At 39.6% G+C, this 13,168-nt stretch overlaps 1 protein-coding gene across 4 annotated transcripts in view; it reads right to left on the reverse strand.

The window, feature by feature from the left end:
- CFAP61 (cilia and flagella associated protein 61) overlaps window positions 1-13,168 on the reverse strand; it is a 115,735-nt gene that overhangs the window by 96,715 nt on the left and 5,852 nt on the right. For all 4 annotated transcript variants that reach the window (XR_012834841.1, XM_075749980.1, XM_075749981.1 and 1 more), the window contains 5 exons: window positions 12,337-12,413; window positions 11,322-11,389; window positions 9,976-10,102; window positions 3,926-4,058; window positions 1,728-1,881 (listed from right to left, as the gene is read on the reverse strand). Coding sequence is in view for 3 of the 4 variants with exons in the window: in XM_075749980.1 (XP_075606095.1) it covers window positions 1,728-1,881; window positions 3,926-4,058; window positions 9,976-10,102; window positions 11,322-11,389; window positions 12,337-12,413 (559 nt within the window). In the remaining variant the exon portion in view is untranslated. The remainder of the gene's footprint in view (window positions 1-1,727; window positions 1,882-3,925; window positions 4,059-9,975; window positions 10,103-11,321; window positions 11,390-12,336; window positions 12,414-13,168) is intronic.

Below are 13,168 nucleotides of genomic sequence, written 5' to 3' on the forward strand. Positions count from 1 at the left end.
ACAGCATTTGTATAATTGTGCATCTGTTATGCAATATGATCAAATATAAGCTATATGCAACTGACCCCATAATAAATTCCAAGGATACAGGTTGGCCCTTATATTGGAAAGGCTTAACAATGGATTATCGGGATGCAACTCTTACATGGGCTCTACATTTACAAAAAAAAAAAAAAAGACCAAAGATAATTCTCTCTTCAAATTACATTTTTAATAAAATGAAAAAGTCAGAGAGGAAGGGAACTGTGCTTGTGAGTTGATTGATTTTTTTGGGGTTTGGGTTTGGTGGAGTTTCTTTTGTTTTGGGTTTTTTTTGCTGTTAACTTTTTTTTTAATAGAGTGGGCTTTTTTTGTTTCCTTTCTTAATTAAAAAAATATACTGCTTTTCCTGGAAGTTTTCATGAATGAATACTGAAATGAATTTTGTGTCACATCTCATGCAATAATGAAACCCAAATTATTCAGAGGAAAGGGGCTTTTCACCCCAACTGCTCAAAAAATATGGACTTTTTGTTTATAGTCATAAGTCTATGGGTTTTACCAGAACCAGGTCACAGACACAGAACAGTTGAGGCTGGAAGGGACCACTGGAAGTTATCTTGCCCAAGCCCTCTGTTCTAGCAGGGTCACCTAGAGCAGGCTGCCCAGAACTGTTCCAATTAGTTTTCAGAAGAGACTACCAGGAGTGATCTTTTTTCCTCCTTCAGTCTCATTTATATTTCTACATCTGTCTGTCACCTATTCTGAAATACTAATCCTGAAGCTCCAGGAGCACAGAATGGTACAAGAGGCGATAGCCGGCTTCCTTCATCTCTTATTTGCAAGACATTTCTTTGCAGGGGAGGGGAAGTCCATCGGAGCAGCTATAAGGTTTTTTTCTTTCTCTTTTCTGCTCCATGACTTTCAGCTCCGAGATACCAGCTGGTGACTGCTCTGTAGCTCCCTAGTTGCCTTTTTTGCCTGCTGCTTTGTGTCCAGACAAGCAGATACGTAACAACCTAATGGCGGGGGTTTTAATTCTATTACTGATAATTAGTAGATAGCAAAATGTTGCCCTGCTGCACAAAAAGCCCTTTGACACTGAAAAATAAAGATGATGACAACTGTAAATCATTTACATGACACTTCTGTTCTACAAACAGGTGACATTCATGTTACTGTTTTTTTATCATTTGCAGTACGGTGGCTTGTGGATGCATTGTTGTATCATGCCCAATATAAAAACAGAATAAAGAGACAGTCTCTGATCTCCCAAAATCTTGTAACTTGTACAAACAAAAAGGAAAGAGAGCAGAAGCTGGGCCACAAGGAAGTAAGACGACACAAGTCAATGGGACAACGTAACAGCCACAGTAAACCAGCTGCTTAGCTACTGACAGACATTAGACCCAGATTCCAAAATTAAGCCTTTAATTAATAGTACAATTGTAGCTAACTGATAGAAAACACACCTGATGCTTTAGCTTTCCGAAACTTGAAGCCTAGGTTTATCCCATAACCAGTATAGACCAGCTCCCCACAAACAATCACTTCTAAGTCAGAGACCAGGGCTATCAAAATTTCTCTCCTGAATTAAAAAACACCAGGCAACCATCTCCAAAGCAGATACATTGATTTGTGTTTTCTTGCTAGTAAACCCATATCCTCTTCCAACCTTCTGCAAAACCTACTCAGAAGTTACAAATAAATGCACCTTGAATCTCTCTAGCATTTTAGAGTATAGATACCTTCTTGAATGCTTGCCTTCTGCGGCATTTTGAGAATATCTTCAGGATGTGGTTTACAGAGTCCATGGAAAGGCCTTAAGTCAAAACACTCTTGCAACAAGGAAACATTTACTTGAGAACATAAGCTCATGAATCCTACTGCAGTGTCACCATCCTGAAATATAAAAGCAATGTCACACATATGTAAAAGGTAAGCATGTGATTTCAGGTCAGGACAAAAAAATTGAACAAAAAAAATTCCGAAACATCAAAGTTAGTGTTCCATCTCTGTGCATAATAGAAAAGTATAAAGGAACTATTTCAGCAAAAGTGTAACTATTTCAGCACCCTGTAATGTGTGCATTAGGACTTCTGTATTAGATGTTACAATTATTTTGCTAGCTACGACTTGGGAGAGCATTAGGATTATATATACAGACCAAACAATGACCTGTTGTTTCAATAAACCATTTGGTACAGTAAATAAACCTTTTAGCTACATACCTCCAAACAAGTATAATTTTTCTTTAACTTCAAGTGCAGCTGAAGTAAAATCTGGATTTAGCTAGCCATAACAGTTGACTAATTACTGGACACTGCTTTGTAAACTAAGTTGTGCTCAAACTGAAAATTTTATTTTATTTTCCTATGAAAATGATTAATTCAAGAAAGCAATTACATAGTACATAAACTGTATCTAATATAATATATGGTGTGTATTATTTGCAGCAATTATACATGCTAAATATTTTCAAGTTCCAAAAAAATTTAAGAACTATTCTTTTTTTTAAAAAAAAAAAAAAAAAAAAAAAGAGGCCTGGCAAGTATGAAAACAAGAAGATCCCCTGCACTGCTGAAATGGCAGGTTACTCTGTATGTTTGACTGTTACTGAAAGCTTCCAGAAAGTTGCAGTCTTCAGAAAGAAATACACACTGAAAGAAATGAGAATTGGCATGCTGGAGGTTTTTTGGCTTTAAGCTAAGACAAATCTAGAAGGAGGAAGCTCTTCAATTTTTAGTACTATATGCAACTTTCTGGTGAAACACACATAATCAAAATTTTTTTTCTCCTTAGTACACATAATGAAAGCCTCCTTTATAAACATAATGAAAACTCAATGGCCGGATTTGTATAGCTGTTTTATCAGGCCATCACAGCATTCCAATAAAAATAAATAAAAAAGTTTAATTTTTCCCCCCCTCAAACAACAAGTGATTGTTTGTTTGCCTTGTTTGCGTAACCGAACAAAAGCTGGGTCGCTGCAGTTGTCTGGCTGCTATGTAATTTTAGGCCCAAGGCTCAGCAGAGGCTGATTAACCAATCCATCTACCATATGTGCAAAAAGAGGTTGCCAGCTTCATTCTCTGCAGGGAAAATTGGCATCTATCTTGGTTTGCATGGAGGTGTCTTTCCAATCTGCGGCAGCAGCGGCAAGTATAAACTACGAGGGCCTGAAACACCTTTTGCTGGTATCATATTGAGCTATAAATGTACAATTGAAATGTATTATTTATAAAGATAGCTGTTTGCAATGTGCTATTACACTAATGGTTTATTGTTTCCCATTTGGCTTCCAATAGTAGTGATTATACGTTAAGGTTTTATAAAAATCATTTGCTATAGAAAGTAGATTTCTGTAGTTAAGTAGGTTATGCTGCTTATCAGCTTACAGTACCATGCACAATTACTAACACATGAAAATATTAACAGGAATTTTCAGCAGGATAACTATTACCACCTCTTTCTTATTTAAATTAATTCCTGGGTTTCTGTCTCCAATTCAGCAAAAATCTGACTGCCTGAGCCAGGAGATTAAAAAAAAAAAACCTACAGCATTTTTAACTGTGAAAGTATTACTGGCTACTAGTTTTTGCATGCGATATTAATTTTCACTGGGAATGAAAGCTGGTCATCTATAACACAAATGTCTAAAATGGCAACATGGTTTCTTCAAGATGGTCTGTTCCAATTACTTGAAAAGAAGCAACACAATTACTGGGAATTGCAGCTTCATTCACTTAACAGGAGATATCACTCCTAAAGAAAGGAAAGACACAAAACACGTGGCGGAGGATGCTGCATGTGTGCAGATCGTAAATTCTACCTTCCAAAAGTGAACTCGTTCTTTTTATTCGCTGAGCTGCAGTGTGAGCTGTGACTTACGTGTGACATCACTGATGGTATGATTAGATAAAACCAGAGCTCATGGCAGACTAACCTCACAAACAGCAGCCTGATTTTCTTCATCTTGACATTCTATGAGATCAGCAAGGAAATATTCACTATAGGTTTCTTTCAGAGTCTCACTCAGACGTGTCCAGATTGGCATGAGATCATCATAATCTTCCAACCTACAAAAAAGACATTAGGTAATATCCTAAAGCTCTGATATTAATAGGTCCTGATACTTCTGTTCTACTCTGCTAGCATATGGACGAGTATTACAAATACCTGATCCAAAGCCTCCATCCAGAAATAAATAATTTCACCTAGGACATGTCCCCAACGCACACTGAGCCAGGAGCCACAGCGCCAGAGGAGAGACAGAACCATTTCCAAAAGCCAGCACAACCAACCTAAGATCTAGATCACTCAATGGAGCCACTTGCCTTTCCATAACAAAATACGAGGGCAGCCCAGTTCAAAATTCTCCTGCCTAAGGCATCTCAGGCCAGGGGGACCTGAGCTTTAGGCCTCATTTAAAATAATTGTATTCAGTGCGCCCAATCATCAGTTGGTTAAAGTTGGCAGAGATCTCAAAAAGCAACACCAGTGCAATTTAGAAAATCAGTTCTTAAAACAAAAGAAAATACTGCCTTCCTCTATGGGCGAAACAGTGCTGAGTATTGGCTAGATTACTGTTATTACACTCAGCAGTGTGAGAGTCACCTGGCAGAAAGCGAGCCATTACGCCTTTGCAAGGTCAAGTTAATGCTCCACCACTGAAAAAGATACAAAGGCCAAAGTGCAATTATTCTATCCCTCTGCCTCGCGAAAGGCTTTCCGCATAGGTGGGAACCTGCTGCACCAAGGCTTTAACCGCCTCCACCGCTCCCATCTGTCCTCCACTGCGGGCGCAAAGGCTGCCTCAGCCCATTTCCAATCAGTCCAAATTTCAGTGTGAGACTCACATAGGCCCCACGCTGCATGGAGTTTATTTAAATAGGCAACAGAGGCTCTTCCCCATTAAAACACTTTAAAAAAGTGTTAATTCTTAACCAGGATCAATGTAAGGCTTAACAAGGAGTTTCAGTGCTTTTACCAATACAATGAAGGAATTCATTAGTCATACGAGCTGTGACCATGGCATAAAGGCCAACGGCAAGCCAGCTGTAACACAGAACTGCTTTCAATGAGAAGATGAAACCACTTTTTTATTTTTCTGTCTGAAAAAATGCAAGAACTAAGTGGTCCAACCAACCAATCTGCAACTAGAAGTGGTGAGAAAATGGGGTTGTGATGGGCTATCGGAAGGAATGGCTTTTACTACCGGGCTGCAGGGTTAAGAAAACCCTCTCTCCTCAGGGGCATAAGCAGACTGCATGCTTTTGGCTATCTCAGTTATCACACAAACACACAGGGAGAAAGACGCCCCACAGGATAAAGGAATTAAAGAGTAAACAATGCACTTCATCGACCACAAGAATACATTTATGCTTACTGAAACAGGGACCACCACAAGCGGCTCCTCTGAGACAACAGGCAGCACCCTCCGGTTACAGAGCGCTGGGGAGACTAACCTGCCACGGCCAACTGCCTTGGCAGAGCCACCATGAGCCCACCACCTGCGCGCTCTGCAAACGGCAGCCCACAGCCTCCTCCGCGCCCTGGCTGTAACACTTCACTTCCATAAAAGCCTCCCGAGACTCCCCTTCCTCAGGCACAGTGGGCGCGGGAAGGCCCGCCGCCGCCGCCGCCCAGGCCTCGCCCCCGGCCCAGAGCCCGCCGCTACCCCGAGGCCCCCCGCTCCGCAGGCGGCGCGGCCGGCGGGGCTCTCCTGACCTCTAGCGGCCGCGGGCCGTCCCAGCCTCCCCGGGCAGCCGCTTCCCTACCTCCCGAAAACGCGATGGCAATGGAACGGTATTTGTAAACAGGTGTCTCTTCCTTCAAAGCGTTACGTATTGCAGAAACGTGGCTCTGGCGGTCATGGTCAGGAACCATCAATAACACCTCCCTCGGTTTTAGGGAGACCTGCGTTTTGCTTCAGGCTCCTCTCGCTCAAGGCTGCGCGCGCTTGCATCCAAATACTTGTACCTGTGATTTGGAGATCTTAGTTCTGCGTACGCAGCAATTCAGGAAAAACAAAACAAACTGATTCTCGTTTCCACTTTTTACGTGTGTCTGGATTTGGAAGAAACCTTAAATTTAACTGCGCCAAAAAATTTTATTTCTAATTTTATCAAAAGTGGTCTGAGTTTCTAAGTACTGACCAACTCTAGCATAAAACTAAAGGACAATTTAAGTGGTATATAGATGGTTTTTGCTGCTCCTACACACCAGAAGGAATGTGACCTTCTGAGTAAGATTACCTCTCCACTGGGGCCAGTGACCTCTTATTTTGACATTTCTGCCTTTTTTTTTTTTTTTTTGTACCTCAGGCCATCTGTCCAAAAGCTCCCTTCTGACTCTTGTTGCTGCCATTGCTCAGCACCACTGGGACAAGGCCCTGAACACCTCTCCACCGCCATTACGTACACCTTACTAACGGCCTTCTTAGCTGGGTGAAGAGACGCTGAACTTGTCTCCTTCGGGATGGCCCAAGTCACAGGACTACTCCATCTGCCAGGAGTTTTAAATAATTTAATTTTTCTTTTTTTTTTTTTTTTTTTTGAGACTGTACATTAATTGAAACCTGTTGTTTGACTGGGGTAGATAAAATAGACACACCATCTCCAAACGGAATGTTTTGCCGATTGCTCCAAGTCCCTTACAGTTCTGCTCTGTAAAACACAACGTGACACAAGGCCACACATCAAAACACAGATGGCAGTTCTGCCAGCTCATGGTAGGTAGAGACTGACCTTGTGATAGTCAATGCGGCTCCACGTAAGCCCATTCATTTCCCTGCACACTAAAAACTGTAAAAACAGAACTATTTTTAATTTTCTTCTATGTTTAGTACCTTCCACCAGCACCATACTGTTCAAAAAACACCAAAACACAATAGCTTTTTAACATAAAAATACCACAAAATTCCTAGGCTGTGAGAACAAGCATAATAAAGGCATTCCACAGCGCTGTACACTCTTACGTATACGGTACAAACCAAAGAATGACAGGATCTAAACATGAGGTATCAGCAAGAAACTTAAATATAAAAGCTTAGTGGACTGCGTTCTGGCACACTACAGATTTATTTCATATTATAAAGGTCAGATAGAGAGTAGCTTCAAAATTAATGGTTAAGCAAAGTATTGCTTTACAGCTTCTTTTTTCCCCCTCTCTAAGCAAGGGAAGAGGGAGCAGAGATTACCCTAATCTCCTATCATTGACCCAGAACATGTTGCTAGGCAGGTGGCTGGGGACAACTTTCATAGATAAGCCTCTAAAGGGCTCCACTGAACGTTACTATGGATGCCAGTGGAGTACAAGGGTGAGCACAGAGGGAAAGGAAAGGCAAAGCATCTACTGCAAACATAATTTACCCAGAGTATCTAATGATAGACAAAGTATGAATTTTACATCACCAGATACTGTGTAATTTAAGAGAAAAAACAGCTTCCTCGTTAGTTTTCTAGTTTCTTTTTTATTATTAAAACAAACAATTTTTATTATTTGATTATTGATAACAAGCTTCAGAAATCCCAGGCAAGATGGTATCTCTTATGCAAAATATTGGTATGGCCTATGTGCCATTTCCAGTCATGTTCAAAATACTTCTGTTGATAATATCCAGTGGCCATAGAAAGAAAGAGTATGATTCAAATTAGATAAAAAAACCAAACATAATAGTTGGAATCAAGACATATGGAAAAAAAATTTAAATTCTTAGGAATTAATTCACCTACTGATAACTTCTCAGTATTAAGGTTCATTCACATACCGATAGATGGTAGACAACTCAAGGGAAATAGTAACTTGATATACAATTTGCAGGCTTTTTATGAGTATGCTGTCCTGGCTTTGGCTGGGATAGAGTTAATTTTCTTTCTAGTAGCCGGTACAGTGCTGTGGTTTTGGATTTAGTATGAGAGTAATGTTGCCAACACACTGATGTTTTAGTTGTTGCTGGGCCGTTGTAGTGCCTACACTAAGTCAAGGACTTTTCAGCCTCCCAGGCCCTGCCATGAGCACAGGAAGCAGGGAGAGCAGAGCCAGGACAGCTGACCCAGGCTGCCCACAGGGATATTCCCTGCCACAGAGCGTCGTGCTCCGCACAGAGCTGGGGAAGGGGCTGGGAGGTGGGATCACTGCTCAGGAACAGACTGGGCATCAGGGAAGGAGGGGTTTCCCACATGTGGTGAGCGACTGCATTTGTGCATCACTTGTTTTACATATATTATTATTCTCTTCCTTTGTTATTGTATTAAACTGTCTTTATCTCAACCCACGAGTTGTGGGTTTTTTTTTTTTTTTCCCCATTCTTCTCCCCATTCTTTTGGGGGAGGAAGAGGTGAGCAATGGCTGCGTAGTGCTTAGTTACTGGCTGGGGTTAAACCATGACATAGGCAAATAATTTTGTAACATATTGAAATATCCAGACCTGTGAAGTGGTCAAGATCGGGCCTCAGCCCTTTTTCTTAAAATGCTCAAAAGTCAAGGAACAGGAGATTGCAAACATTGACTAAAACTATAAGATAAAGAGCCCAATCTGCAGATTTGGCCTATTTGGTAAAATTAAATGTGTAAAACATCTGAGAGACAGGCTTCTGTGAGAATCCAGTCCGAGATGTCAGCATGAATTAATCCATAAACAAACAGGTGTGGATTTACCAGGCAGAGAGATATGCCTAATGTGGCATTACCATCTGTTAGCACTGGCTGATACAGACACACACACATCAGTATCACATGATATCGTGTCCCAGGGATGTGCTTGTCCCTCAACTTCAGTTTCCACTTCAAGGACCAGAAATGCTAATTTAGTCATAATCCTGCTACATAACCACATAGCAACACTTACATTTAGAACAAACAAAAGCAACTCCACAATGAATCAGAATCAAATAAAATTACCACCTCTCCTACACACACACTTTCCACTGTGAAGAGGAAAACAAGTGAACCAAAACGCGATAGATACCAGTTACATTTCAACAATGCTACAGGGAAGCCTCTATACAGCAATGGCAGCATATGTGGTCCAGCAATCTACACAGAAAAACATAAGGCCCCATTGGGTCAGAAACTTCTCGTGTAATGTACACAGCGCTGGCACAAGCACGGAAAGCTGTGATTTGGCATAGGCAGCAGAATTCAAGTGGCATGAAAAAACAAGAGTGGTAATAGTCAATGCACAGGTAGATTTCAACAGGCAAGGCTGCTAGATAAACTTGCATCTGCCTGCTGTACACTGCAGGCAGCTGAGCAGATAGGAAAGAAAAAAAATAATTCGGAGTTAACTGTTTTAATGACACTTATGACTTGAATCCCAAAACAAGAGCAAGGCTGTCTTAACGGCACATTGCATGAGCATGTCAAAGTCTTTGCTCCAAACCAGATCCTTTGAAACAAATGACACAATGGAAGGAAAAAAAAATGTTACCCCAGTTATTTTCTTAAGCTCTGTCAGCAACACTCAGGAGGCTTGCTCTCCTGAAACAGTGAGAGTGCATGTATGAAGCGCTTATGCAGAAAAAACTACAAGAGATGAAAGAGGATTATCCTCCATGTCTGAATGACTACTGGAACTAAGGATTCTCTGCTCTTACTTAGTTCTTTTCAGTAACAGGCCTTTCTGTTCAGACTTTACTCAAATGGTCAGAAAGTGACATAACAAGAGAAAATTAAAAATAATATGCTCCAAGAGACCTGGAAACTACACGCACTCACTAAACTATGCAGTAATGCAATTAAGCCAGCAAAGTCACAGAATAAACATCACCAACAAAAAAGAAAGTATTCTTTGTAGATCGCAACCTAGTTTTACAGAAAAATACAACTGATCTTGTGATAAAGTAGAATAAAAACAGCATAATCATAAAACTAATTAGGTTATCAAGGAAAATCACAACAGTTTAACTAAGATACTGATGCTGTAAGCCAAAAAAGAAAATTCTTCAAGTAAACCCAGACAGACCTGCTCACAGAAGGAAGAAGCTGCATTACCTTGCTTTGCGAACATACAGCTGTGGGTGATAGCGATGTCTGGGGCACACAAGCAAGGTGAAGTTTGTATCCACTACTGAACCTGGAGCAGTCATCATCTTTTCAAAGATACTTCCCATATCTGGCTCTGTGAATGACAAGAATCTCTTAGGAACGGAGAAACTTAATTACATAAGCTTTTATATTATCAGCAAAACTGTTTGAGGAAAATGGAGGTTTTAACTTAAACTACGGATGGCATAATGCTCTAAGTCTTTTAAGTTAAGCAATGAAGCTGAAATGACAGTAGTATAAACATATGAAAGAATTGTTACTGGACTAATCTGTTGATTAATCCAGCACCCCAAACCTGAATGAGCTTCAAAGCAATCAGAAATTGGTAGGATCAAATCCCTATAGAAATACCAGTCTTATAACCAATACTATATGCCACTGGAGAACCTCTTTGTCAGGATTCGTTATGCTGAAGGAAGGTTGACATTTGTTGCTAGGGTAGGTTTGACAAAAGCCCTTATTCAGGTACAGTTTTCTGTAGTTGATACACCACCACAGAGGTTTTTAGCATAACTTGGAACCGAGGTATCTAGAAACTGGCATATCAGAAAAGGTTCCAGTTCACTTCAAGGGAAGCTCCAACCAAAAAAAAAAAGAAAAAAAATCAGTCATTAAATAGATGCTTGATTTATTAGTCTGAATTCAGGACTGAAATTCCAAGTCAGATGCTGTTCTCTAAGATGTGCATTCTCTATCTTTGTACCTCTGCTCGAAAAGAAATCATCCTACTTTCCTTCCACATCTCCAGCACACCTTCTGACTCTCGCCAAAGTGTCCTCTCCCTATCTGGTACTCACTTGGCTAAATAACAGAAAGTACTCGATGTGACTGGTTCTGATGCATGGGCATGATGCCTGGCTGACATGCATGAATTTACATCTGTGTGTGCTTGTGAATATATACACACACACGTGCCAAGCAGCCTATTAGTCTCTGTCTCTCAAAGTACAAGCACTGATTTCCATCTCTTGACTCTATTCAACCAGAAATCTTCACAAAACTTGTAGGAATTTATTTCCGGGATCTTTACTCCTGTTTGAAGTCCTATCTGTTTCTGGCAAATTTAAAGACCACAGATAGACTGCTGAACGGACTGCTGGAGCGAACATGTAGCCACATAAACCTCTTTTACAAGGTAGGTCCATTGGAGGATACTTTAAGATTTGTTTGCTGCATGTTTAGAAAACGGTAACTGTTCTTAATATTTAAAAAAACACAAAAAAGCTCACCAATACAGGAGATTTGAGAGCGTTCTCATTATTTTAAAGAACAAAGTAGTATTAAATTCTTACCTAAATTCTCATCAGCTGGTAGGAAGAGAAGTATAAACTGCAGTTCTGGTACTGTGATAAAAGCTCTCCTGGAGAAATAACACAACTGTAGTCAGTCTTTCACCATTATACCCATACAGCAGACAGAGCAGCTAGTCTTTTAATATATAAAATTTTCTCTCCAGTGTCTCTAATCTTCCTTCATGAGTCCACATGGCTCAAAAATTAAAACATTTATGACAAATATAATACGAAATTCATTTGGGCTTGGGGGGGGTGTGTGTGTGCTTTTCCCCCCCCCCACCTTATTTCTCTCTTAATTTCCTAATCCTTAGATTTCAAACATCCTCCTTTTTATATCAGTTCCCCAGTGGTGAAAAAATTAAAGACACCAGACCTCTGCTGGCAGATCTCTGACCTGGCATCTGGACATGACACAACAAAGTAACTGTAAATTCAACAGCAAGAGCACCAAGTGCAAGTCACTCTGTTTATGTAAGTAGATTCTGAACTATACCGAATAACCCGAGCAATGGTTATATTTGAGTGCTGAGCTAACACAGTAATATATTGTGCTGTTTGTACTGTATCATTTGCAGCCTTACCATATAGTCTGTAGCTAACAAGCTTTCAATAGCTTACCCAGGAACAAGTGTATTCCAGAAACATCTACAGCTTTTTAAACTTCCTGCTCAGTCTTGTGCTTTGATTTTTACAAGTGGAAATTTAGGAAAAAGAAAGAAGCCAATCTGCCTTGCAACTGCAGTACTATTTCTGTGGAAAATTACTGCAAAAATACAGCTAAACCTTAACACTGCTTGGGAAGCGTACTTGGAACTGTAACAGCTTGGTTTCAAAGCCAACAGTGCGCATTTAATTAATACAAGGTTATGTTTTATTATCTTGCAAGACTGTTTAGAGATACACTTAAATTTGATCCAGTGATTACCTTAAGGCATTTTTAAACTCCATAGCCTCACCAAATGATGTTAGGAGAGTGCAATATTTCACTACAGAAACTTACATATGAACTCACCTAACAATTTCTTGGCAACATCCAGCTGCATATTCTTCTTTTGCCACAAAAAGATGCATGAACAATGTGTTCAAAGGCTACAAATTGAGGAATGAAAATCTAAATACCATGCAGCTAATTAAGTCAATCCAAGTATTAATATGCACATTTATTTCCAGTATATATGATCTACACTCAAAGTGAGTAGCTTCACATATATAACTAAACTTCAAAGCAAGTGTGGATAAAGTTATGTGATTAAAGGACTTTTTTTATATCACAATTTGTGCTTCTGTAATATTTTTGATTTACACTCAAGCTTATGATTGACTACAATATACATACATCATTTCATATTTAACAGTATTAATTCCAGACTAACACTTTAATTTGACTACAACAATTAACAACTAACTCTTAACAACATTTAATTTAACATTTGGCTGAAAGACATTCTTTCTAGGTTTAAAAAAACAAAAGCTCACATCCTTTTCATACTTCTAAAATGGTTTTTCTTTAAAAGAAGTAAGAAAAATTACAAAGTCTTAAGATTACATCATTAGACACATTTAAATATCCAGGCAGAAACAGGACAGACTAAAAGACTTCTTTATCCTATATGCCTCCAATTAACCTGGAAAACACTAGCAAAGGAAAACCCTTGTGCTGGAATGGAAAATGTTATTAATTCAGCTGTTTCCTCTTGCATATTAATTTCAAGTGCTGAGTCAATGAAGGTCTACCTGTAGGTTAAATATTTCTACCAAAAAATATTTTAAGTGGGAAAACCTGAAGTCTTCTGAATAGTTTAACAGTCAACTAAAATACCATTGCTAGAGTCACCAGTAAATTT

The sequence above is a fragment of the Balearica regulorum genome, chromosome 3 (genome assembly GCF_011004875.1).
Source record: "Balearica regulorum gibbericeps isolate bBalReg1 chromosome 3, bBalReg1.pri, whole genome shotgun sequence".
In the NCBI taxonomy this organism is placed as follows: Eukaryota; Metazoa; Chordata; class Aves; order Gruiformes; family Gruidae; genus Balearica; species Balearica regulorum.